Here is a 26,872-nt window from a genome sequence, read left to right as displayed (position 1 = left end):
GCCTCAAGGAGCTGGTGCAGGAGGGTGACGGCAGCGAAGAATGACGTCATCAAGGTTCAGATCGGTGATTGGAGCATGGGCAGGTACAGCAGGAGCGGTGAGGTCAGGACAAAGGAGCGGCGAGAAACTGTAGAGTGATGTGATCGGGGTCCAGGAGAGGCAGGAGTTCGGGGCCAGGGGCTCAGGGGCAGCACAGGCCAGCCCATACTGCGATATGTGTGCGCATTAGGTCTGTGCAGCAGAGCTGGTCTCCAGTCGTTTTGAGTAATCCTTGCCACTGGACCAAGACCTAGCTCTGTCAAGCCCGTGTAGTAGCTGGTGTGCAATGGCCACCACACGTAAAAAAAATCCATGCACAGGCATCTTCCTCACTTGAGGATGTAGTTCGGGTCCTTCATTGAAACACCTGTGAACTGATCCTTTTTTGGCATGGAAGCCAGTCATCCTCATTTCAAGGGACCGTCTATGATAATGGGAAGGAAACGGCAGCTAATTTGAGTTCAGCAAGCTCCCACAAACAGTGATATAAATTACCAGATCATCTGATTAAGTTGTTGGTTGAGAGATAAATATTGATTAGGAAACATAAGAACATAAGAAATAGGAGCAGGAGTAGGCCATTTGGCCCCTCGAGCCTGCTCCGCCATTCAATAAGATCATGGCTGATCTGATCTTGGCCTCAACTCCACTTTCCTGCACTATCCCCATAACCTTTGACTCCCTTGAAACCAGGAGAACATCCATGCTCTTCTTCAAATAGTGCCATGGGATCTTTTACGTCCACCTGAGAGGGCAGTTGGGGCTTCAGTTTAATGTCTTATCTGAAAGATAGCACCTCCGACAGTGCAGCACTCCCTCAGCACTGCACTGGAGTGTCAGCCTAGATTATGTGCTTGCATGGGATTTGAACCAGCACCTTTAACATATGAAAAAATCCCAAGAACGCTTCACAGGAGCGTAGTCAGAGAAAAATTGACTCAGAAGAGGATATTAAGAGGTAAGGGTGCTATCAACTGAGCCACTGGCTGAGGCCGTAGGGGGTGTTAGTTGACTAAAGTGACTACACTTCAAAAAGTACTTCATTGGCAGTAAAGCGCTTTGGGACGTCTGGTGGTCGTGAAAGGCGCTATATAAATGCAAGTCTTTGTTTTTGACTAAAAGCTCGGTCAAAGAGATAAAAAGATAAAAAGAAAGGCTTACATTTATATAGCGCCTTTCACGACCTCCGGAGGTCCCAAAGCACTTTACAGCCAATTAAGTACTTTTTTGGAGTGTAGTCACTGTTGTAATGTGGGAAACGCGGCAGCCAATTTGCACACAGCAAGCTCCCACAAACAGCAATGTGTTAATCACCAAATAATTTTTTTTTGGTGATATTCAGTGAGGGATAAATATTGGCCACGTTCTTGTTCACAACGGTGTCGTAGGATCTTTTACGTCCAGCTGACAGAGCAGAGGGGGCCCTCGCTTTTAACACAAAAAAACTAAATATTGTGGGCGCTGGAAATCTGAAATAAAAAGGGAAAATGCAGGAAAATACTCAGTGGGTCAGGTAGCTTGTGCGGAGAGAGAGTTAACGTTTCAGGTCGATGACTGACCCGCTGAGTATTTCCAGCATTTTCTGTTGTTACCCTCAGGTTTTAACATGTCATCCCAAAATACTGCACCTCCAACTCGGTGTGTCAGCCTTAAATAATGATTTATGCTCAAGTCCCTGGGGTGGGACTCGAACCCTCAACCTTCTGGACTACGAGGCGAGAAATGCTTCCACTGAGCCACAGGAATTAATAGCACAGATGAAATAATGCACAAAAATAAAGCTGGGATCCTGTGCACAGGACATGATTATAACATTTTTTTTTATGTCGTTTGCTTTTGAATGATATGTCTCCGAGCATATATGTGTGAATTAAAGGCAGGACATATTTTCTGGTGTGTGTGTTTAAATAAAAAAAGCACCCTTCCTAGCGACTTCGAACGACTCAAAGCTTCGGCGAACCGCAGCATTTATTCTCTGCGGCCATAGTTGTCGGATTGAGCAGCGCTTGCGCTTTGCTGATGGTAGCAATGTACTGAGAAGGGACGGCAGCCTGGGCCTCCCCTTCTCTCCAGATTATGGGGCAACAATGTGTCGGGGCGGAGATGCTCCTGGTTACTTTGTGGTAACTAGTTTTCAGCAGGAGATCGGCACGGGCTGGAAAGCATGAAGGAGATGGTTGGAGGTTGCTGCGTGTGTTCTGACGAGAGGGGATGGGCTGAGAATCCTTTGGTCTACTGTGACGGGCATGGTTGCAATGTTGCTGTTCATCAAGGTAAAAAAAAGAGGGGAAGGCGGGGGGAGCAGCAGCAGCAGCAGGAGGAGGAAGGCATATCAAAAAAAAGATAGCAAGCTTGCAAGAGGATGTGGTGCATTTTCGAAATCGTTCAATTTCTCACCTCTCGTTGAGAAATTAACCTGTGATCTTTTCACCTCGACAGCTTTTAGAATAAGAGTTGCCAAAATGCAGCCGGGAGGGATTAAAAATTGTACATAAAAAAAAAGCCAGAACTTGCAGCGTCGGAGGACGCCAGTGATGTGTCCCTTTCAGTTGTCAGTCACGTAGACTTGCTTGTGTCCTGTCTCAAAAAGCGATTTTCCATCGCGTTTGTGGCGAATGCAACCTCTACATTTTCCCAGATGTCTCGTATTATTTAAAATTGCAACCCCACGTTTGTGTTTTTAAAATATATACATATATATATATATATATATATAAATATATATGTGTATGAGTGTGTGTGTGTGTGTGTGCGCAATGTAACTTTTTCTCTCTCTCACCCTGACGTTTACTGTACTTTTGTAAGTGCGCCACATTGACCTGTGATTAATAATCCCGTTAGCAGAACTAACAAGGGGAGGGTGAAAAGAAGTCTAGTGGAGGAGTGTCACCTAGACCATGATTGACAGCTGAAATGAACGTGTGTGTGATGTTGGTGGTTAGTTGCTGGGAAGGTTGTTAGCAACCACCGGAGCTTCTGTTTACAGTCATCCCCAAGCCTTAACTTTGGCTGATCTTCTGGAAGCCTGCTGATTAAATGTGCCACTTGATGTGGGACTAAACCAGAGGGACTGTAAAATCCCAGGCTCAGTCCTCCAGTCTGGGTGAGGCCGGATAGCAATAGAGTCTCTGACAATTGGCTTCACTGGCTGATTTCTCCACCACCCCAGTTGCCAACTAACAACTTTTTAACGTAGTTAAACTTGACTAGTCCAACGCACCTCTGGCCGGCCTCCCACGTTCTACCCTACCTCATTTGAGGTCATCCAAAACTCGGCTGCCCGTGCCCTAACTTGCACCAAGTCCCGTTCACCCATCACCCCTATGCTCGCTGACCTACATCGGCTCCCAGTTACGCAATGCCTCAATTTAAAAATTCTCATCCTTGTTTTCAAATCTCTCTATGGCCTCACCCCCTCCCTAACTATGTAATCTCCTCCAACCCCACAAACCCCCCCCACCCCACGAAATGTCTACACTCCGCTAATTCTGTCCTCTTGAGCATCCCTGATTATAAGCGCTCCACCATCGATGGCCGTGCCTTCTGTTGCCTAGGCCCCAAGCTCTGGAACTCCCTCCCTAAACCTCTCCGCCTCTTTACCACTCTCTCCTCCTTCAAGATGCTCCTTAAAATCTGCCTCTTTGACCAAGCACCTGCGCTAATTTCTACTTATGCGGCTCGGTGTCAAATTTAAAACAAAAAATCTCATAACACTCCTGTGAAGCACTTTGGGACATTTCACTACATTAAAGGCGCTATATAAATACAAGTTGTTGTTGCAGTAAAACATCGCGAAACACTTCACAAGTGGGTAATTAGACAAAAAAATTGACAGATCCAAAGAATACATTGACTAAAAGATTGATCAAAGAGTTAGGTTTTAAGGAACGTCTTAAAGGAGGATGGAGTAGTGGAGAGGCGGAAGAAGGAAATTCCAGAGCTTGGGACCTCTGCAGCTGAAGGCATTGCCGTCAATGGAGGGGCGAAAGAAGTAGGGGATGCGCAAGAGGCCAAAATTGGAGGCGGAGTTCTTGGAAGGTTGTGGAGCTGGAGCTGGTTACAGAGATAGGGAGGGGCGAGAGGCCACGGAGGGACTTGAGCATGAGGAAGAGAATTTTAAATCATGGTTCCCGTTAAATGTACGCATGTGGACAGGATCAGTTTTGACTGTGTACATACACCGCAGCTGAAAGAAAGAAAGATTCGGATTTATATAGCGCCTTTCATGACCACCGGACATCTCAAAACGCTTTACAGCCAATGAAGTACTTCGTGTAGTCACTGTTGTAATGTGGGAAATGTTTGAGTTGTAATGTTTGAGTCATCATGCCAAAACCACCTGTGTTTTTTTTAAAGTCAAAAAGCTGCTGTTATGATTACACTGTTTGTGTGAGCGTGCTGAGAGAGAAGGTACAAAGGGTCATATAACCAAAGGGTGTGGGTAGTGTAGGGGGGCTTCTAGCAACTGTACCTCAGTGTCAGCGAGAGGGAAGAAAGAGTGGGGTGGGGTGGTGTTGATACCAGTGTTGCCTGTAATCTGTTTGGTGAGCAGATCCTTTGGCTGCGTGGCCCATTCAACTTTTCACGGTTGCGCGGTTATTTCCGTGATAGATCCGGTAAGCGGCCTGCGCGGGATCTCCAGACCGCCGCGCGACCTCACAGCTTAGCGCGAATGACGGTTGTGACTTGTTAAAAGCTTGCTTATAAATGAATTTTCGTGTATTTATAGTCTTTTTTCCCCCCCTTCCCCTGTTGTTACTTTCAGCTTGTTATGGAATCGTTCAGGTCCCAACTGGTCCGTGGTTCTGCAGAAAGTGTGAATCGCAAGAGCGAGCTGCTAGAGTGGTGTGTATTTGTCAAATTCCCTCAGAATTCTGTTAGGTCTAGCATTACATTAATCCTTGAAGGGTGAGGGTAAGTGCTTATGTTGTAATGCGTTGCTTGTGATGGTTCTAACGTGTCGTTCGTTTATGTTGTAAATAACGTACGAGTTTGGCAATTTATCATGGGCACAGTTTAGCTGCCCTGATAGCTCAGGGAGTAAGTGCATGGCCTATTTGATACTGAGCCACATGGGCCAAAAACATCTGTGCTGAGCCAACTCACCTCAGCTGATACAATGGTACAGTTGGCCTTGGGTGTCCCTGGGTTGAAGAGAGGGTAAAGCAGAATATAGCGTAGTCTATCCTGCTCAGTGTCCACTGACCCTGCTAGAAAGCACGCGTGTAGAATCATTGAATGATACAGCACACGAAGGCCATTCGGCCCATCGTGCCCATGCTGGCTTGTTGAAAGAGCGATCCAATTAGTCCCACTCCCCCCTACCATTTTTCCCCACAGCCCTGTAAATTTTGCCCCTTCAGTTATTTATCCAATTTCCTTTTGTAAGTTATTATTCAATCTGCTTGTACCACCCTTTTGAGGCAGTGCATTCCAGATCACAACAACTCGCTGTGTTTTTAAATAAAAATTCCCCTCATCTCGCCTCTAGTTCTTTCATCAATTACCTTAAATCTGCCTCCTCTGGTTATCGACCCTTTGAACACTGGAAACGGTTTCTTCTTCTTTACTCTATCAAAATCCATTATGAATTTGAACACCTCTTATTAAATCTCCCCTTAACGTTTTAGGGGTGCGTGAAATAAAGGTGCAGCAGTTATAATGGGTGACTTTAATATGGACATAGATTGGGTTAACCAAACTGGAAGCAATACGGTGGAGGAGGATTTCCTGGAGTGCATAAGGGATGGTTTTTTAGACCAATATGTCGAGGAACCAACTAGGGGGGAGGCCATCTTAGACTGGGTGTTGTGTAATGAGAGAGGATTAATTAGCAATCTCGTTGTGCGAGACCCCTTGGGGAAGAGTGACCATAATATGGTGGAATTCTGCATTAGGATGGAGAATGAAACAGTTAATTCAGAGACCATGGTCCAGAACTTAAAGAAGGGTAACTTTGAAGGTATGAGGCGTGAATTGGCTAGGATAGATTGGCGAATGATACTGAAGGGGTTGACTGTGGATGGGCAATGGCAGACATTGAGAGACCGCATGGATGAATTACAACAATTGTACATTCCTGTCTGGCGTAAAAATAAAAAAGGGAAGGTGGCTCAACCGTGGCTATCAAGGGAAATCAGGGATAGTATTAAAGCCAAGGAAGTGGCATACAAATTGGCCAGAAATAGCAGCGAACCCGGGGACTGGGAGAAATTTAGAACTCAGCAGAGGAGGACAAAGAGTTTGATTAGGGCAGGGAAAAAGGAGTACGAGAAGAAGCTTGCAGGGAACATTAAGACGGATTGCAAAAGTTTCTATAGATATGTAAAGAGAAAAAGGTTAGTAAAGACAAACGTAGGTCCCCTGCAATCAGAATCAGGGGAAGTCATAACGGGGAACAAAGAAATGGCGGACCAATTGAACAAGTACTTTGGTTCGGTATTCACTGAGGAGGACACAAACAACCTTCCGGATATAAAAGGGGTCGGAGGGTCTAGTAAGGAGGAGGAACTGATGGAAATCCTTATTAGTTGGGAAATTGTGTTGTGGAAATTGATGGGATTGAAGGCCGATAAATCCCCAGGGCCTGATGGACTGCATCCCAGAGTACTTAAGGAGGTGGCCTTGGAAATAGTGGATGCATTGACAGTCATTTTCCAACATTACATTGACTCTGGATCAGTTCCTATGGAGTGGAGGGTAGCCAATGTAACCCCACTTTTTAAAAAAGGAGGGAGAGAGATAACACGGAATTATAGACCGGTCAGCCTGACATCGGTAGTGGGTAAAATGATGGAATCAATTATTAAGGATGTCATAGCAATGCATTTGGAAAGAGGTGATATGATAGGTCCAAGTCAGCATGGATTTGTGAAAGGGAAATCATGCTTGACAAATCTTCTGGAATTTTTTGAGGATGTTTCCAGTAGAGTGGACAAGGAGAACCAGTTGATGTGGTATATTTGGACTTTCAGAAGGCTTTCGACAAGGTCCCACACAAGAGATTAATGTGCAAAGTTAAAGCACATGGGATTGAGGGTAGTGTGCTGACATGGATTGAGAACTGGTTGTCAGACAGGAAGCAGAGTAGGAGTAAATGGGGACTTTTCAGAATGGCAGGCAGTGACTAGTGGGGTACTGCAAGGTTCTGTGCTGGGGCCCCAGCTGTTTACACTGTATATTAATGATTTAGACGAGGGGATTAAATGTAGTATCTCCAAATTTGCGGATGACACTAAGTTGGGTGACAGTGTGAGCTGCGAGGAGGATGCCATAAGGCTGCAGAGCGACTTGGATAGGTTAGGTGAGTGGGCAAATGCATGGCAGATGAAGTATAATGTGGATAAATGTGAGGTTATCCACTTTGGTGGTAAAAACAGAGAGACAGACTATTATCTGAATGGTGACAGATTAGGAAAAGGGGAGGTGCAACGAGACCTGGGTGTCATGGTACATCGGTCATTGAAGGTTGGCATGCAGGTACAGCAGGCGGTTAAGAAAGCAAATGGCATGTTGGCCTTCGTAGCGAGGGGATTTGAGTACAGAGGCAGGGAGGTGTTGCTACAGTTGTACAGGGCCTTGGTGAGGCCACACCTGGAGTATTGTGTACAGTTTTGGTCTCCTAACCTGAGGAAGGACATTCTTGCTATTGAGGGAGTGCAGCAAAGGTTCACCAGACTGATTCCCGGGATGGCGGGACTGACCTATCAAGAAAGACTGGATCAACTGGGCTTGTATTCACTGGAGTTCAGAAGAATGAGAGGGGACCTCATAGAAACGTTTAAAATTCTGACGGGATTAGACAGGTTAGATGCAGGAAGAATGTTCCCAATGTTGGGGAAGTCCAGAACCAGGGGTCACAGTCTAAGGATAAGGGGTAAGCCATTTAGGACCGAGATGAGGAGGAATTTCTTCACCCAGAGAGTGGTGAACCTGTGGAATTCTCTACCACAGAAAGTTGTTGAGGCCAATTCACTAAATATATTCAAAAAGGAGTTCGATGAAGTCCTTACTACTAGGGGAATCAAGGGGTATGGTGAGAAAGCTGCACGTTCAGCCATGAACTCATTGAATGGCGGTGCAGGCTAGAAGGGCAGAATGGCCTACTCCTGCACCTATTTTCTATGTTTCTATGTTTCTATGTTTTTCTGCTCTAAGGAGAACAATCCCAGCTTCTCTAGTTGCTCCACGTAACTCATGGTTTCTGCAGGATTCCGTTTGGTTGTGTTGCCTAACCCTTCCCCATCCCCAACTCCCACAAGCATTGCTAAAACCCGCTGATGCTCGCTGCTTAGGCTTCCACATGTAAAGTGCCCATTTGGGTGAGGTGTCCGAGAACTGCCACTGCTCAGTTAACGAGTTACTGAGAGCTGGCAGTAGACTGGTTATTTTATATCCTTTTACCTGCTCTTTGTTGTGATATAAGCTGTGGCTCAGTGGGTAGCACTCCTGCCTCTGAGTCAGAAGGTTGTGGGTTCAAGTCCCACTCCAGAGACTTGAGTAAAGAAATTCCCGGCTGACATTCCCAGTGCAGTACTGAGGGAGCGCCGCACTGTCGGAGGTCTCGTCTTTTGGATGAGATATTAAACCGAGGCCCCGTTTGCTCTCTCAGATAGATGTAAAAGATCCCATGACACTATTTCAAACAGCATTGGAGTTATCCCCGGTGTCCTGGCCAATATTTATCCCTCAATCAACATAATAAACAAAACAGATTATCTGGTCATTATCACATTGCTGTCCATGGGAGCTTGCTGTGCACAAGTTGGCTGCCGCGTTTCCCACATTACAACAGTGCCTACACTCCAAAAGTACTTCATTTGCTGTAAGGCACTTTAAGACGTCTGTTGGTCGTGAAAGGCGCTGTAGAAATCTGCTGTAAGATCTTCCCTACTGTTGAAATTTGCTCCGTTTGGTAACCACAGGAAAGGGAACGGCAGAGAGAGAATTTCACTTCAAAGCTCAGTGTAGCTAGACTCCAGAATTGGACAGAATCAATTCAGTCAAAGCAGTCTGTCTTTTGGGGAAAAAAAGATTTTTACAGCGCCTTTCATGACCACCGGACGTCTCAAAGCGCTTTACAGCCAATGAAGTACTTTCGGAGTGTAGTCATAGAAATTTACAGCACAGAAGGAGGCCTTTCGGCCCATTGTGTCCATGCCGGCTGACAAAGAGCTACCCAGCCTAATTCCACTTTCCAGCTCCTGATCCATAGCCTTGTAGGTTACGGCACTTCAGGTGCACATCCAAGTACTTTTTAAATGTGGTAGGGGTTTCTGCCTCTACCACCCTTTTTTAGGCAGTGAGTTCCAGACCCCCATCACCCTCTGGGTGAAAACATTTCCCCACAAATCCCCTCTAAACTCCCTACCGATTAGTTTAAATCGATGCACTCTGCTTGGTGACCTTTCTGCAAAGGGAAATAGGTCCTTCCTATCCACCCTAACTAGGCCCCTCATTTTATACATCTCAATAAGGTCTCCCCTCAGCCTCCTCTGTTCCAAAGAAAACAAACCCAGCCTATTCAACCTTTCCTCATAGCTAAAATTCTCCAGTCCAGACAATATCCTTGTAAATCTCCTCTGTACCCTCTCTCATGCAATCACATCTTTCCTGTAATGTGGTGACCAGAACTGCACGCAGTACTCTAGCTGTGGCCTAACTAGTGTTTTATACAGGTCATGCATAACCTCCCTGTTCTTGTATTCTATGCCTCGACTAATAAAGGCAAATATTCCATATATGCCTTCTTAACCACCTTATCTACCTGTCCTGCTACCTTCAGGGTTCTGTGGACATGCACTCCAAGGTCCATTTGTTCCTCTGCACTTCTCAGTGTCCTACCATTTAATGTGTATTCCCTTGTTAGCCCTCCCCAAATGCATTACCTCACATTTCTCTGGATTGAATTCCATTTGCCACTGTTCTGACCACCTGACAACACGGCCAATTTTTGTATCATCTGTAAACCTTTTAATCATACCCCGTATATTCAAGTCTAAATCATTGATATATACCACAAAAAGCAAGGAACCTGGTACTGAGCCCTGTGGAACCCCACTGGAAATAGCCTTCCAGTCACAAAAATCCCCATCGACCATTAGCTTTTGCTTCCTGCCACTTCGCCCTGGATCACATGGGCTTTTGCTTCTGTGACCAGTCTGCCATGTGGAACCTTATCAAAAGCCTTGCTAAAATCCATATACACTGCATGAAACGTACACCCTCATCAACCCTCCTCATTACCTACTCAAAATTCAATCAAGTTAATCAGACACGACCTTATCTACCTGTTCACTGGTGTAATTTTATTACAGCAGTGCTGATAGATTTCAATCCAGAGTACAGAAACTGATTGGAGTGTGGAAGGGAGACGGTGGGGAGCTATCATTTTTCCACTCCTGGAAGTCAGATGGCTCACATCCTGCTGGAATTTTGCCTGGTATCCAGATTCTGAGGAGGCTTGACAGGGTAGATGCAGAGACGATGTTTCCCCTCGTGGGGAAATCTAGAACTAGGGGGCATAGTTTCAGAATAAGGGGCCGCCCATTTTAAACGGAGATGAGGAGGAATTTCTTCTCTCTGAGGGTCGTGAATCTTTGGAATTCTCTGCCCCAGAGAGCTGTGGAGGCTGGGTCATTGAATATACTCAAGATGGAGATAAACAGATTTATGAACGATGAGGGAGTCGAGGGTCATGGGGAACAGGCAAGGAAGTGAATTTGAGGCCAAGATCAGATCAGCCATGATATTGAATGGTGGAGCAGGCTCGAGGGGCCAAATGGCTGACTCCTGCTCCTATTTCTTTGTTTCATAAGCACAAGAGAGGTTGACACAGTAATAGTGGTGCAAGTGACCCCGAACAGGGATGAATGTAGGTTTGACACTGTTCTGCTCAGTTACACTCGGCAGAGGGAAAGGAAAATAAAAACAGAAGAAATAAGAGCAGGAGTCGGCAATACGGCCCCTGAGCCTGCTCCGCCATTCAATAAGATCCTGGCTGATTTTCGATCTTCAACTTCAACAAAGTAAGAGGGAAAGTCACTCTTTGGCCATCCCTGGCACCACCTCGCTATCACTCCTTGCAATCTGGGAGCACGTTGTGTTGTTCAACACACACAATTAATTTCCTGACGGCAATGTAGTTTAAAAAACACAATGTAAAGACTATTGTTATACAGGAAGCAGGGCCCATAAGGAACTGTTCAAAATCATCTCAGATCCGGTGACCCTGTGCCTTGTAGTTTAAAGGAAGTTGTATTTTTTTTTTATTCATCAAAGTGAGGGATGTCAGACCCCAGGACATGTAACATTTTCCACCTGCTCAATAATAAGCCTTGGCCCCACTTCAGTAGAAGGACCATTATTGCGCTAGGCTGACACTTCCGTTTCCTACGCTCGTCATCATTATGGCTTCTCTCTGAGTGAGTGAGCCAGACCCTTCATAAACTTGCATGTCAGCTGTGGCTCAGTGGGTAGCACTCTTGCCTCTGAGTCAGCAGGTTGTGGGTTCAAGTCCCACTCCAGCGACTCGAGCACAAAAATTCAGGCTGACACTTCAGTGCATTGCTGAGGGAGCTCCACTGCACGAAGGTGCCGTCTTTCAGATGAGACGTTAAACGGAGGCGCCATCTGCTCTCTCAGGTGGGCATAAAAGATCCCATGGCACTATTTCGAAGAAGAGCAGGGGAGTTCTCCCCGGTGTCCATGCCAATATTTATTTCTCGACCAACATCACTAAAACCTGGTCACTTATGTTTGTGGGAGCTTGCTGTGCTCTAATTGGCTGCCACGTTTCCACATTATAACAGTGACTACACTCCAAAAGTACTTCATTGGCTGTAAAGCATTTTGAAATGTCCAGTGGTCGTGAAACGTACTATAGAAAGTCTTTCTCATCCAAAACTCGGTTGCCCGTGTCCTAACTCACATCAAGTTCCGTTTACCCATCACTTCCGTGCTCGATGACCTACATTGGATCCTGGTCTGGCAACACTTCAAATTTTAAATTCTCATCCTTGTTTTCAAATCCCTCCTTAGTCTCTCCCTTCCCTATCTCTGTAATTTCCTTCACCCCGAGAACTTTGCGTTCCTTCAATTCTGGCCACTTGTGCATCCCGGAGTGCCTTTTCTCCGCCTCCCCCCCCGCCCCCACCCCTCCCCTGGCCCCATTGGCGACCATGTCTTTTGCTGTCTGGGCCCCAAGGTTTTGAATTCCCTCCCGTAACCACTCCACCACTCTCCTCCTTTAAGATGCTCCTTTAAAGTCTACCTCTTTTTAATCTATTTTGGAATCCCGTCCTAATGTCACCTTCATTGGCTCGGTGTCAATTTTTTTTCTGATTATGCTCCTATGCCTTTGGGGCGTTTTACAATGATGAAGGTGCTGTATTTAAATGCAAGTTATTAATTTTGTGGTGAATTTAGAAGACTTATCTTGCATTTCTTTTGTGTCTGATCACATCTCTCAAAGCCTTTCACTTTCAAAGGATTACTCCCTGTCTGGAGTAAAAATAAAATGGGGAAGGTGGCTCAACCGTGGCTAACAAGGGAAATTAAGGATAGTGTTAAATCCAAGGAAGAGGCATATAAATTGGTCAGAAAAAGCAGCAAACCTGAGGACTGGAAGAAATTTAGAATTTAGCAGAGGAGGACAAAGGGTTTAATTAGGAGGGGGAAATTAGAATATGAGAGGAAGCTTGCCGGGAACAAAAAAACTGACTGCAAAAGCTTCTGTAGATATGTGAAGAGAAAAAGATTAGTGAAAACAAACGTAGGTCCCTTGCAGTCAGACTCGGGTGAATTTATAATGGGGAACAAACGAATGGCAGACCAGTTGAACAAATACTTTGGTTCTGTCTTCACGAAGGAAGACACAAATAACCTTCCGGAAATACTAGGGGACTGAGGGTCTAGTGAGAAGGAGGAACTGAAGGATATTATTAGACGGGAAATTGTGTTAGAGAATTGAAGGCCGATAAATCCCCAAGGCCTGATAGTCTGCATGCCAGAGTACTTAAAGAAGTGGCCCTAGAAATAGTGGATGCATTGGTGATCATTTTTCAACAGTCTATCGACTCTGGATCAATTCCTATGGACTGGAGGGTAGCTAATGTAACACCACTTTTATAAAAAAAAAAAAGGAGGGAGAGAGAAAACGGGTAATTATAGACTTGTTAGCCTGTCATCAGTAGTGGGGAAAATGTTGGAATCAATTATTAAAGATGAAATAACAGCACATTTGGAAAACAGTGACAGGATCGGTCCAAGTCAACATGGATTTATGAAGGGGAAATCATGCTTGACAAATCTTCTGGAATTTTTTTAAGGATGTAACTAGTAGAGTGGACAAGGGAGAACCTGTGGATGTGGTGTATTTGGACTTTCAAAAGGCTTTTGACAAGGTCTCTCACAAGAGATTGGTGTGCAAAATTAAAGCGCATGGTATTGAGGGTAATGTACTGATGTGGATAGAGAACTGGTTGGCAGACAGGAAGCAGAGAGTCGGGATAAACGGGTCCTTTTCAGAATGGCAGGCAGTCACTAGTGGGGTGCCGCAGGGCTCGGTGCTGGGACTCCAACTATTTGCAATATACATTAATGATTTAGGTGAAGGAATTGAGTGTAATATCTCCAAGCTTGCAAATGACACTAAGTAGGGTGGCGGTGTGAGCTGTGAGGAGGATGCCAAGAGGTGCAGGGTGACTTGGACAGGTTAGGTGAGTGGGCAAGTGCATGGCAGATGCAGTATAATGTGGATAAATGTGAGGTTATCCACTTTGGGGGCAAAAATACAAAGGCAGAATATTATCTGAATGGCGACAAATTAGGAAAAGGGGAGGTGCAACAAGACCTGGGTGTCATGGTACATCAGTCATTGAAAGTTGGCATGCAGGTAGTGAAGGCAAGTGGTATGTTGGCCTTCATAGCTGGGGTTTTGATTGAGCAGGGAGGTCTTACTGCAGTTGTACAGGGCCTTGGTGAGGCCTCGCCTGGAATATTGTCTTCAGTTTTGGTCTCCTAATCTGAGGAACGACGATCTTGCTATTGAGGGAGTGCAGCGAAGGTTCACCAAACTGATTCCCGGGATGGCTGGACTGACATATGAGGAGAGACTGGATCGACTGGGCCTTTATTCACTGGAGTTTAGAAGGATGAGAGGGGATCTCATAGAAACGTATAAAATTCTGACGGGACTGGACAGGTTAGATACAGGAAGAATGTTCCCAATGTTGGGGAAGTCCAGAACCAGGGGACACAGTCTAAGGATAAGGGGTAAGCCATTTAGGACTGAGATGAGGAGAAACTTCTTCACTCAGAGAGTTGTTAACCTGTGGAATTCCCTGCCGCAGCGAGTTGTTGATGCCATTTCGTTGGATATATTCAAGAGGGGGTTAGATGTGGCCCTTACGGCTAAAGGGATCAAGGGGTATGGAGAGAAAGCAGGAAAGGGGTACTGAGGTGAATGATCAGCCATGATCTTATTGAATGGTGGTGCAGGCTCAAAGGGCCGAATGGCCTACTCCTGCATCTATTTTCTATGTTTCTATGAAGTGCAGTCACTGTCGGTATGTGGATAAACACAGCGACCAATTTGTGCACAGCAAGGTTCCACAAGTGAGCCGAATGGCCTGATGGTGCTGTTTGTGGTTGAGGGAGGAACTGTGGCCAGGATTCTGGGAAAACCTATGGACGCTGACGGACCTGCTGCGTGTTTCCAGAACCTTCTGCTAGTTCAACGTTCCCGTTTCCTCTCAACTCGGCTTATTCATCTTCAGAATAAGTAGGGTTTTCTGACACACATTTGAATTTCTAACGGGAGGTCATGTGTCGATTATTAACTAGGATTGAACTTTCTTGAAAAATTCTGCTTTTCCCATTTTTCCTCCAGCTGTGCCAGAAATCCTCATGACATGTGTGCACCCCCCACCCATTTGTCGATGTTGTTGCCAAGTCAAGGAACTTCGAGCATCTGGGTGGGTGGACATCTTGGTCAAGGGTTCCTCAATGAAGATATTGATTTCGCCATAACAGTGTTCTAGATGACATACCATTTGTGTGCAAATTCTCTAGTTCAACAACTTGCATTTATATAGCGCCTTTAACGTAGTAAGACATCCCAAGGTATTTCATCATCATCATAATAGGCAATCCCTCGAAATCGAGGAAGACTTGCTTCCACTCTAAAAGTGAGTTCTTAGATGACTACAGTCCAATACGGGAATTACAGTCTCTGTCACAGGTGGGACAGACAGTGGTTGAAGGAAAGGGTGGTTGGGGAGTCTGGTTTGCCGCACGCTCCTTCCGCTGCCTGCGCTTATTTTCTGCGTGCTCTCGGCGACGAGACTCGAGGTGCTCAGCGCCCTCCCGGATGCTCTTCCTCCACTTAGGATGGTCTTTGGCCAGGGACTCCCAGGTGTCGATGGGGATGTTGCACTTTATCAAGGAGGCTTTGAGGGTGTCCTTGAAACGTTTCCTCTGCCCACGTTGGGCTCGCTTGCCGTGTAGGAGTTCTGAGTAGAGCGCTTGCTGCTTGCTTTGGGAATCTTGTGTCCGCATGCCCGACACATGTGGTCTGCCCAAAGGAGCTGATCGAGCGTGGTCAATGCTTCGATGCTGGGGATTTTGTCCTGATCGAGAACACTAACATTGGGCCTATCCTGCCACGTGATTTGCAGGATCTTGTAGAGGCATCGCTGGTGGTATTTCTCCAGTGATTTGAGGCATCTACTGTATATGGTCCACGTCTCTGAGCCATACAGGAGGGCAGGTATCACTACAGCCCTGTCGACAGTGCTTCACAGGAGCATTATCAAACAAAGTTTGACACTGAACTACATCAGGAGATATTGGGACAGGTCTTGGTCAAAGAGGTGGCTTTTAAGGAGCGTCTTAAAGAAGGAGAGGGAGGTTGAGAGGCAAAGAGATTTGGGGTGGGAATTCGAGAGCTTCGGGCCTAGGCAGGACCAAAGGTGGAGTGATTAAAGTCGGGGGATGTGCAAGAGGCCAGAATTGGAAGAGTGCAGAAATCGAGGAAGTTTGTAGTTCTGGAGGAGGTTACATAGATAGGGAAGGGCGAGGCCATGGGGGGATTTGAAAACCACGATGAGAATATTGAAACTGAGTTCTGATTATATATCTGCCTGGAATGTTTTGATGCTCTTGTTAACTGCCAGATGAATTATTAACCTCTCTGTAGAGGGTGGTGTCAATTGCCTATTTTTCGGAGCTCTCTTATCTGAAAGCATTTCATTTTTACAAGGTACAGTTCCACAGGCGCTGACGGTCCTGTGGTATTGTGCTCAAATGGTCATGTTTCATGCACGAGTCTGGCCGCTGAATGTTGGCAGGACATTCAACTGTAGGTGAAGGGAGCAGATGGGAACGTGAAGAGAGGATTATTATGGCCACATCTCACCGTGTCCTCACTCGGGGAAGGGGCAGTTTTCTCTGCTGACTGTATGTTAGCAGCACCTTAAACATAGCAAGATTTACCCAGCTCATTGAAGGAAATTGTAAAATTGCCCTAAAGATATGTGTCCGCTATGGCTCAGTGGCTAGCACACTCTCGCCTCTGAGTCAGAAGCTTGCGGGCACAAGAAATCTAGGCTGATACTCCAGCGCAGTGCTGAAGGAGTTCTGCACTGTTGGAGGGTGCCGTCTTTCGGATGAGACATTAAACCGAGGTCCTGTTTGCCCCCTCATGTGGAAATAAAAGATCCTATGGCACTATTTTGAAGAAGAGCAGGGGAGTCATCCCTGGTGTCCTGGCCAATATTTATCCCTCACTCAACATAACATAAAAAAACAGATTATCTGATCATTATCACATTGCTGCTTGTGGGAGCTTGCTTGCTGCGTTTCCCACATTACAAAAGTGACTACACTTCATTGGATATAAAGCTCTTTGAGACGTCTGGTGGTCATGATAGGCGCTATATAACTCCAAGTCTTTCTTTAGACTGTTGCTAGAAATCATCCCACTACATTTATGACCAACTCACAGCAAACAGAGCAAATTTAATTCTCTCTCTTCAACCCCACCCCCACCTCCTCCCAGCGAGGATACTCTCTTTCCAACAAGGATCACTCAATAACAGTCAGGAGTTGGAGCCAATGTTCCCTCTAATTTTTCTTTTGGGTGCAGGGTCCCTTTAAGTGGCTGCGTGGCCCATTCAAATGTTCGCGCATGCGCTGATTAGGGCATTTAAAAGCCAGTGAGCGGCCTTCACGGGACCGCCGGACTGCTGCGTAGGTTCAGCGGGAGCGTTGGTTGGAGCCCTGGCAGTTAACTTTCAATCTTTGGTGCTCATGCCCCTCCGAGCGCCAACCTTGCCAAGTGTTAATTGAGCAATGACCAAGGGTTGAACTTGCGCCCCTTCTGGTTCTGGTCATTATCACAATGCTGTTTGTGGGAGCTTGCTGTGTGCAAATTGGCTGCAGTGTATCCCACATTACAACAGTGACTACACTTCAAAAAGTACTTCATTGGCTGTAAAGTACTTTGGGACGTCCGGTGGTCGTGAAAGGCGCCATAAAAATGCAAGTCTTTTTTTTCCTCTGCAGTTCTTCACGAACCCATTGGGAGAGCTCTGCTGTCCAAGTGCGGGTCAGGAATTGGATGGGCCCCTATATAGACCTGCTCAGGGCCTCCTGTCTGTGTGTCTGTGATCCCCATCACAGGAAAATAGCCTATGGCCAAGATATTCAAACTGCAGGGCATGTGACCCTTGAGTCTGTCGGAGGTGCTGTCTTGGATGAGACGTTAAACCGAGGTCCTGTCTGCCCTCTCAGCTGGACGTAAAAGATACCATGGCACTATTTCAAAGAAGATCAGGGGCGTTATCCCTAGTGTCCTGGCCAGTATTTATCCCTCAATCAACGTAACAAAAAACTGATTATCTGGTCATTATCACATTGCTGTTTGTGGGAGTTTGCAAGTTGGCTGCCGCGTTTCCTACATTCATCATCATCATAGGCGGTCCCTCAAACGAGGATGACTTGCTTCCACACCAAAAGGGATGAGTTCACAGATGTTTCAATGAAGGACCCGATGTTCCAGTCCTGAACTCCAGGGGTGGAAGATGTCTGTGCGTGGATTTTTTTAACGTGTGGTGACCGTTGCACATCAGCCACCACACGGGCTTGACAGAGCGAGGCCTTTATCCAGTGGCAAGGGTTTACCAGGACGATTGGAGACCTGCTCTGCTGCATGGACCTAGTGCGCACACATATCGCAGGGTGGGCTGGCCCGTGCTGCCTCTGGGCCCTCGGCTCTCTGGGCCCTGTACCCTCATTCACCGCTCCTCCGTCACGATCTCTCGCCGCTCCTCCGCCACAAATACTCGCCGAGCCTCCGTCACGATCTCTCGCCGCTCCTCCGCCACAAACACTCACCGAGCCTCCGTCACGATCTCTCGCCGCTCCTCCGCCACAAACACTCGCCGAGCCTCCGTCACGATCTCTCGCCGCTCCTCCGCCACAAACACTCACCGAGCCTCCGTCACGATCTCTCGCCGCTCCTCCACCACAAACACTCACCGAGCCTCCGTCACGATCTCTCGCCGCTCCTCCGCCACAAACACTCGCCGAGCCTCCGTCACGATCTCTCGCCGCTCCTTCGCCATAAAACATTAGGAGCGATGAGAGATCGTGGCTGTGATTCGGCAAGTGATTGTGGCGGAGGTTTGGAGAATGTTTGGTGAGGAGGTGCGGTGAGAGATCGTAGCAGATGTTCCTACATTATAACAGAGACTACACTCCAAAAGTACTTCATTGGCTGCAAAGCACTTTGAGACGTCCGGTGGTCATGAAAGGCGCTATATAAATGCAAGTCTTTTTGTCTATAAGGAGATATGGGCGCTTAGTGGTGTTGTTACTGGACTAGTAATCCAGAGGCCCACACTAATAATCAGGGGACTTGAGTTCAAATCCCACCATGGCAGTTGGGGAATTTAAATGCAATTAAATAAATCTGGAATAAAAAGCTAGTATCAGTAATGGTGACGATGTGACTACCGGATTGTTGTAAAAACCCATCTGGTTCACTAATGTCCTTTAGGGAAGGCAATCTGCTGTCCTTACCCGGTCTGGCCTACATGTGACTCCAGACCCACAGCAATGTGGTTGAATCTTAACTGCCCTCTGAAATGGCCCAGCGAGACACTCAGTTATATTCAAGCGAGCGGCTCACCACCACCTTCTCGAGGGCGATTAGGAATGGGCAATAAATGCTACCCTTGCTGGCGGCGCCCACATTTGGAGAATGAATTATAAAAATATATTGGGACAGGTGACCTTGGTCAAGGAGATACATTTTAAGGAGCGGCTTAAAGGAGGAGGGAGAGGGACGGTGAGGTTCAGGGAGGGAATTCCAATGTTCAAGGCCCAGGCGGTTGAAGGCACGGCCACCAATGGTGGAGCGGTGAAAGTTGGGGGTGCTGAAATTGGAGGGCCGGGGAAGCTTACAACATCAGAAGGCAAGCCGAACTGCACGAGCTCCGTCGAACCAATGTGGTGTCTCTGGTGGTGAGATGATCTGCATACAACAACAACTTGTCTTTATATTGCGCCTTTAATGTTGTGAAAGGTCCCACAGGAGTATCATGAGATAAAAAATTTGACACCGGGCCACATAAGAAGTGATTAGGGCAGGTGATCAAAAGTTGGTCAAAGAGGTAGGTTTTAAGGAGCGTCTTGAAGGAGGAAAGAGAGGTAGAGGTTGAGGCAGGGAGTTCCAGAGCTTGGGGCCTAGGCAACAGAAGGCACGGTCACCAATGGTGGAGCGATTATAATCAGGGATGCTCAAGAGGGCAGAATTTGAGGAGTGCAGACATCTTGGAGGGTTGTGAGGCTGCAGGAGATTACAGAGATGGGGAGGGGACGAGGCCATGGAGGGATTTGAAAACAAGGATGGGAATTTTGAAATCGACGCATTGCTTAACCGGAAGCCAATGTAGGTCAGCGAGCACAGGGGGTGATGGGTGAGCGGGACTTGGTGCAAGTTAGGACATGGGCAGCCGAGTTTTGGATCACCTCTCGTTTACATGGGGTAGAATGTGGGAGGCCAGCCACTGGTGCAAAATGTTGGTACTCAGTGCTCTGTGCAAAGGGTATAGCGCCCATACATGCCAACTGTCCTTATTTTACATGGACACCGTTTCGTACTGAAGTGTATGCCCAAGCCTCACTCTCCGATTCTCCCCTCACTCTATCGGAATCTCGTTTTACAGAAACACAAGATAGGTTTAAGTCGGTCCTCAAAACCTACCTCCTTGACCAAGCCTTCGGTCACATGTCTTTCACGAAGTGGATTCCAGAGCTTGGGGGCCCAGACAGCACAAGCCACTGCTGCCAATGGTGGTGCAAATAAAGTCGGTGATGCACTGGAGGTCAGGACTGGAGGAACATAGAGTTCTCGGAGGGTTGTGGGGCAGGCGGAGGTTACAGAGATCTGGAGGGGCCGAGGCCATGGAGGGATTTGAAAACATTGAGAATTGTCATCACCAAAACCTTCCTACCCGAGCTTTGCTGCTCGCACTAAGTCCTGGTTAGGGTTGAACATAAGAACATAAGAAATCGGAGCAGGAGTAGGCCATACGGCCCCTCGAGCCTGCTCCGCCATGCAATGAGATCATGGCTGATCTAATCATGGACTCAGCTCCACTTCCCCGCCCGCACCCCATAACCCCTTATCCCCTTATTGTTTAAGAAACTGTCTGTTATGTTCAGAATAACTCTACTGTATTGTAAGCTCAAACTGTTGTGACCTTGGTCTCTTTAATGTAACTCCAGAGTGAGGAAGCAGCATGGTAGGATTACCCTTTATACCTGCTTGCCCAGGGTGCACAGGTGATCCTTAGGTCTCCCACAGGTGTGCCCCCTGGTGGCAGGTCTTATATATTGGTGAGGTTTACATACATACATAACATCATTTCCCCCCCCCCACCCCTCCCTCCACCCCCCCCCCCCCCCCTCAAAAGTCTTATGTACAAAGTCATTTACAAGTTGAGGCGTTCTGGCGCTTTGTGTTTCCAGGTCGGGCATGGTGGGTTCATCCTCGTGGTTGACAGCGAGATCGATTGTGTTAGTGGGTCGCTGGGGGCCAGGTCCTTACACCGGGGTTCCTGGTTATCTAGTTTGCAGTTTGGTCTGGTCCAGATGCTTTCTGCGTTTGCCAATTACATGGTTTCACAGCAAACACTCCATTTTCATCACTCCATTCCCCTTTTTGGCTAATACAGTGCTAGCAACCCACCTGGTGCCATGATCATGGTCTACATCATTTATTCTGATGTCGCGTGGAGGAGCCATGTGATCATGGTACATTCTAGAAACATAGAAAATAGGTGCAGGAGCAGGCCATTCAGCCCTTCTAGCCTGCACCGCCATTCAATGAGTTCATGGCTGAACATGAAACTTCAGTACCCGCTTCCTGCTTTCACGCCATACCCCTTGATCCCCTGAGTAGTAAGGACTTCATCTAACTCCCTTTTGAATATCTTTAGTGAATTGGCCTCAACTACTTTCTGTGGTAGAGAATTCCACAGGTTCACCACTCTCTGGGTGAAGAAGTTTCTCCTTATCTCGGTCCTAAATGGCTTACCCCTTATCCTTAGACTGTGACCCCTGGTTCTGGACTTCCCCAACATTGGGAACATTCTTCCTGCATCCAACCTGTCCAAACCCGTCAGAATTTTCTATCAGGTCCCCTCTCACTCTTCTGAACTCCAGTGAATACAAGCCCAGTTGATCCAGTCTTTCTTGATAGGTCAGTCCCACCATCCCGGGAATCAGTCTGGTGAATCTTCGCTGCACTCCCTCAATAGCAAGAATGTCCTTCCTCAAGTTAGGAGACCAAAACTGTACACAATACTCCAGGTGTGGCCTCACCAAGGCCCTGTACAACTGTAGTAACACCTCCCTGCCCGTGTACTCAAATCCCCTCACTATGAAGGCCAACATGCCATTTCCTTTCTTAACCGCCTGCTGTACCTGCATGCCAACCTTCAATGACTGATGTACCATGACACCCAGGTCTCTTTGCACCTCCCCTTTTCCTAATCTGTCACCATTCAGATAATAGTCTGTCTCTCTGTTTTTACCACCAAAGTGGATAACCTCACATTTATCCACATTATACTTCATCTGCCACGCATTTGCCCACTCACCTAACCTATCCAAGTCACTCTGCAGCCTCATAGCATCCTCCTCGCAGCTCACACTGCCACCCAACTTAGTGTCATCCGCAAATTTGGAGATACTACATTTAATCCCCTCGTCTAAATCATTAATGTACAATGTAAACAGCTGGGGCCCCAGCACAGAACCCTGCGGTACCCCACTAGTCACTGCCTGCCATTCCGAAAAGTACCCATTTACTCCTACTCTTTGCTTCCTGTCTGACAACCAGTTCTCAATCCACGTCAGCACACTACCCCCAATCCCATGTGCTTTAACTTTGCACATTAATCTCCTGTGTGGGACCTTGTCGAAAGCCTTCTGAAAGACCAAATATACCACATCAACTGGTACTCCTTTGTCCACTTTATTGGAAACATCCTCAAAAAATTCCAGAAGATTTGTCAAGCATGATCTCCCTTTCACAAATCCATGCTGACTTGGACCTATCATGTCACCATTTTCCAAATGCGCTGCTATGACGTCCTTAATAGATTCCATCATTTTACCCACTACTGAGGTCAGGCTGACCGGTCTATAATTCCCTGCTTTCTCTCTCCCTCCTTTTTTAAAAAGTGGGGTTACATTGGCTACCCTCCACTCGATAGGAACTGATCCAGAGTCAATGGAATGTTGGAAAATGACTGTCAATGCATCCGCTATTTCCAAGGCCACCTCCTTAAGTACTCTGGGATGCAGTCCATCAGGCCCTGGGGATTTATCGGCCTTCAATCCCATCAATTTCCCCAACACAATTTCCCGACTAATAAAGATTTCCCTCAGTTCCTCCTCCTTACTAGACCCTCTGACCACTTTTATATCCGGGAGGTTGTTTGTGTCCTGCTTAGTGAATACTGAACCAAAGTACTTGTTCAATTGGTCTGCCATTTCTTTGTTCCCCGTTATGACTTCCCCTGATTCTGACTGCAGGGGACCTACGTTTGTCTTTACTAACCTTTTTCTCTTTACATACCTATAGAAACTTTTGCAATCCGCCTTAATGTCCCTGCAAGCTTCTTCTCGTACTCCATTTTCCCTGCCCTAATCAAACCCTTTGTCCTCCTCTGCTGAGTTCTAAATTTCTCCCAGTCCCCAGGTTCGCTGCTATTTCTGGCCAATTTGTATGCCATTTCCTTGGCTTTAATACTATCCCTGATTTCCCTAGATAGCCATGGTTGAGCCACCTTCCCTTTTTTATTTTTACGCCAGACAGGAATGTACAATTGTTGTAATTCATCCATGCGGTCTCTAAATGTCTGCCATTGCCCATCCACAGTCAACCCCTTAAGTATCATTAGCCAATCTATCTTAGCCAATTCATGCCTCATACCTTCAAAGTTACCCTTCTTTAAGTTCTGGACCATGGTCTCTGAATTAACTGTTTCATTCTCCATCCTAATGCAGAATTCCACCATATTATGGTCACTCTTCCCCAAGGGGCCTCGCACAATGAGATTGCTAATTAATCCTCTCTCATTACACAACACCCAGTCTAAGATGGCCTCCCCCCTAGTTGGTTCCTCGACATATTGGTCTAGAAAACCATCCCTTATGCACTCCAGGAAATCCTCCTCCACCATATTGCTTCCAGTTTGGCTGGCCCAATCTATGTGCATATTAAAGTCACCCATTATAACTGCTGCACCTTTATTGCATGCACTCCTAATTTCCTGTTTGATGCCCTCCTCAACATCACTACTACTGTTTGGAGGTCTGTACACAACTCCCACTAACGATTTTTGCCCTTTAGTGTTCTGCAGCTCTACCCATATAGATTCCACATCATCCAAGCTAATGTCTTTCCTAACTATTGCATTAATCTCCTCTTTAACCAGCAATGCTACCCCACCTCCTTTTCCTTTTATTCTATCCTTCCTGAATGTTGAATACCCCTGGATGTTGAGTTCCCAGCCCTGATCATCCTGGAGCCACGTCTCCGTAATCCCAATCACATTATATTTGTTAACATCTATTTGCACAGTTAATTCATCCACCTTATTGCGGATACTCCTTGCATTAAGACACAAAGCCTTCAGGCTTGCTTTTTTAACACCCTTTGTCCTTTTAGAATTTTGCTGTACAGTGGCCCTTTTTGTTCTTTGCCTTGGGTTTCTCTGCCCTCCACTTTTCCTCATCTCCTTTCTGTCTTTTGCTTTTGCCTCATTTTTGTCTCCCTGCATAGGTTCCCATCCCCCTGCAATATTAGTTTAACTCCTCCCCAACAGCACTAGCAAACACTCCCCCTAGGACATTGGTTCCGGTCCTGCCCAGGTGCAGACCCCCGGTTTGTACTGGTCCCACCTCCCCCAGAACCGGTTCCAATGCCCCAAGAATTTGAATCCCTCCCTGCTGCACCACTGCTCAAGCCATGTATTCATCTGCGCTATCCTGCGATTCCTACTCTGACTAGCATGTGGCACTGGTAGCAATCCCGAGATTACTACTTTTGAGGTCCTACTTTTTAATTTAGCTCCTAGCTCCTTAAATTCTTTTCGTAGGACCTCATCCCTTTTTTTACCTATGTCGTTGGTACCAATGTGCACCACGACAACTGGCTGTTCTCCCTCCCATTTCAGAATGTCCTGCACCCGCTCCGAGACATCCTTGACCCTTGCACCAGGGAGGCAACATACCATCCTGGAGTCTCGGTTGCGTCCGCAGAAACGCCTATCTATTCCCCTCACCATCGAATCCCCTATCACTATCGCGCTCCCAATCTTTTTCCTGCCCTCCTTTGCAGCAGAGCCACCTACGGTGCCATGAACTTGGCTGCTGCTGCCCTCCCCTGATGAGTCATCCTCCCCAACAGTACTCAAAGCAGTGTATCTGTTTTGCAGGGGGATGACCACAGGGGACCCCTGCACTATCTTTCTTGCACTGCTCTTCCTGCTGGTCTTCCATTCCCTATCTGGCTGTGGACCCTTCTCCTGCGGTAAGACCAACTCACTACACGTGATACTCACGTCATTCTCAGCATCGTGGATGCTCCAGAGTGAATCCACCCTCAGCTCCAATTCCGCAATGCGGACCGTCAAGAGCTCGAGGCGGATACACTTCCCACACACGTAGCGCCCAGGGACACCGGAAGTGTCCCCGAGTTCCCACATGGTACAGGAGGAGCATATCACATGGCCGAGCTCTCCTGCCATGTCTTAACCTTAGATACCCTTAAATTGGTAATAACAATGTTACGGTTCACTTACTGATATAAAAAATAAAAGAAAAGCTACTCACCAATCACCAGCCAATCACTTACCCCATTGGCTGTGACGTCACTTTTTGATTACTTTCGACTATTTTGCTTTCTCTCCCGCTGTAGCTGCCTTTTGATAGGCTGCTCCCGCGTCTCAGCAACTGCTGATAGCATACGGAAGGCTCGGTTCTGAGTGATTCTGTCCGGTGGCTGTGTAGCACCTGGGATAGAAACATAGAAAATAGGTGCAGGAGTAGGCCATTCGGCCCTTCGAGCCTGCATCGCCATTCAATAAGATCATGGCTGATCATTCCTTCAGTACCTCTTTCCTGCTTTCTCTCCATACCTCTTGATCCCCTTAACCGTAAGGGCCATATCTAACTCCCTCTTGAATATATCCAGTGAAGTGGCATCAACAACTCTCTGTGGCAGGGAATTCCACAGGTTAACAACTCTCTGAGTGAAGAAGTTTCTCCTCATCTCAGTCCTAAATGGCCTACCTGTTATCCTAAGACTATGTCCCCTGATTCTGGACTTCCCCAACATCGGGAACATTCTTCCCGCATCTATCCTGTCCAGTCCCGTCAGAATCTTATATGTTTCTATGAGATCCCCTCTCATTCTTCTAAACTCCAGTGAATAAAGGCCCAGTTGATCCAGTCTCTCCTCATATGACAGCCCAGCCATCCCTGCAATCAGTCTGGTGAATCTTCGCTGCACTCCCTCAATAGCAAGAACGTCCTTCCTCAGACTAGGAGACCAAAACTGAACACAATATTCCAGGTGAGGCCTCACCAAGGCCCTGTACAACTGCAGTAAGACCTCCCTGCTTCTATATTCAAATCCCCTAGCTATGAAGGCCAACATACCATTTGCCTTCTTTACCGCCTGCTGTACCTGCGTGCCCACTTTCAGTGACTGATGAACCATGACACCCAGGTCTCGTTGCACCTCCCCTTTTCCTAGTCTGCCGCCATTCAGATAATATTCTGCCTTCGTGTTTTTTCCCCCAAAATGGATAACCTCACATTTATCCACATTATACTGCGTCTGCCATGTATTTGCCCACTCACCTAACCTGTCTGTAGGGAGTCTACCGTGACACGTGTGGTGCTTGGCTTTATGATTTGGGCTGCCCGCTCCGGACTATTGTCGCTGACCCTAAGGTCTGGCAAGCCAAGGATGGCTGATATGGCCTTGAGACTTTCAGTAGTGGTGGAAGGCCGCGTGGTCCCCCTGGATCCTGGGCCATGGTTTGGAGGCCCTGGATCACCAACAGTGTGTAGCCTCTCTGCTTTTCTTTGCAACGTTGCAGGGTTGCCCCATAGGGGACAATCTGATGGGATGAGCATTTCGTCTTTGCGACTGATAAGCTGAAGCATCCCGTCCAGCAGTTCGCCGTTAGCGTGGTAACGTGGGATCCTGACTGGTCCAGGTCCTAAACTGGGGAGCCATTACGGT

The 26,872-nt window shown here is 47.0% G+C and overlaps 1 protein-coding gene across 3 annotated transcripts in view; it reads left to right on the top strand.

Moving 5' to 3' along the window:
• Positions 1-2,047: 2,047 nt before the first annotated feature.
• The window catches only part of LOC139233891 (protein AF-10-like), a 186,852-nt gene continuing 162,027 nt past the window's right edge, over positions 2,048-26,872 (top strand). For all 3 annotated transcript variants that reach the window (XM_070864535.1, XM_070864536.1, XM_070864534.1), the window contains exons 1-2: positions 2,048-2,312; positions 4,805-4,884. In XM_070864535.1, the coding sequence (XP_070720636.1) occupies positions 2,204-2,312; positions 4,805-4,884 (189 nt within the window). In that variant the 5' untranslated portion in view covers positions 2,048-2,203. The remainder of the gene's footprint in view (positions 2,313-4,804; positions 4,885-26,872) is intronic.

Source organism: Pristiophorus japonicus, chromosome 21 (assembly GCF_044704955.1).
Source record: "Pristiophorus japonicus isolate sPriJap1 chromosome 21, sPriJap1.hap1, whole genome shotgun sequence".
Taxonomy (NCBI): domain Eukaryota; kingdom Metazoa; phylum Chordata; class Chondrichthyes; family Pristiophoridae; genus Pristiophorus; species Pristiophorus japonicus.
The sequence above is the reverse complement of the archived record's forward strand: the minus strand, read 5'-3'. Positions and strand labels throughout refer to the sequence as shown.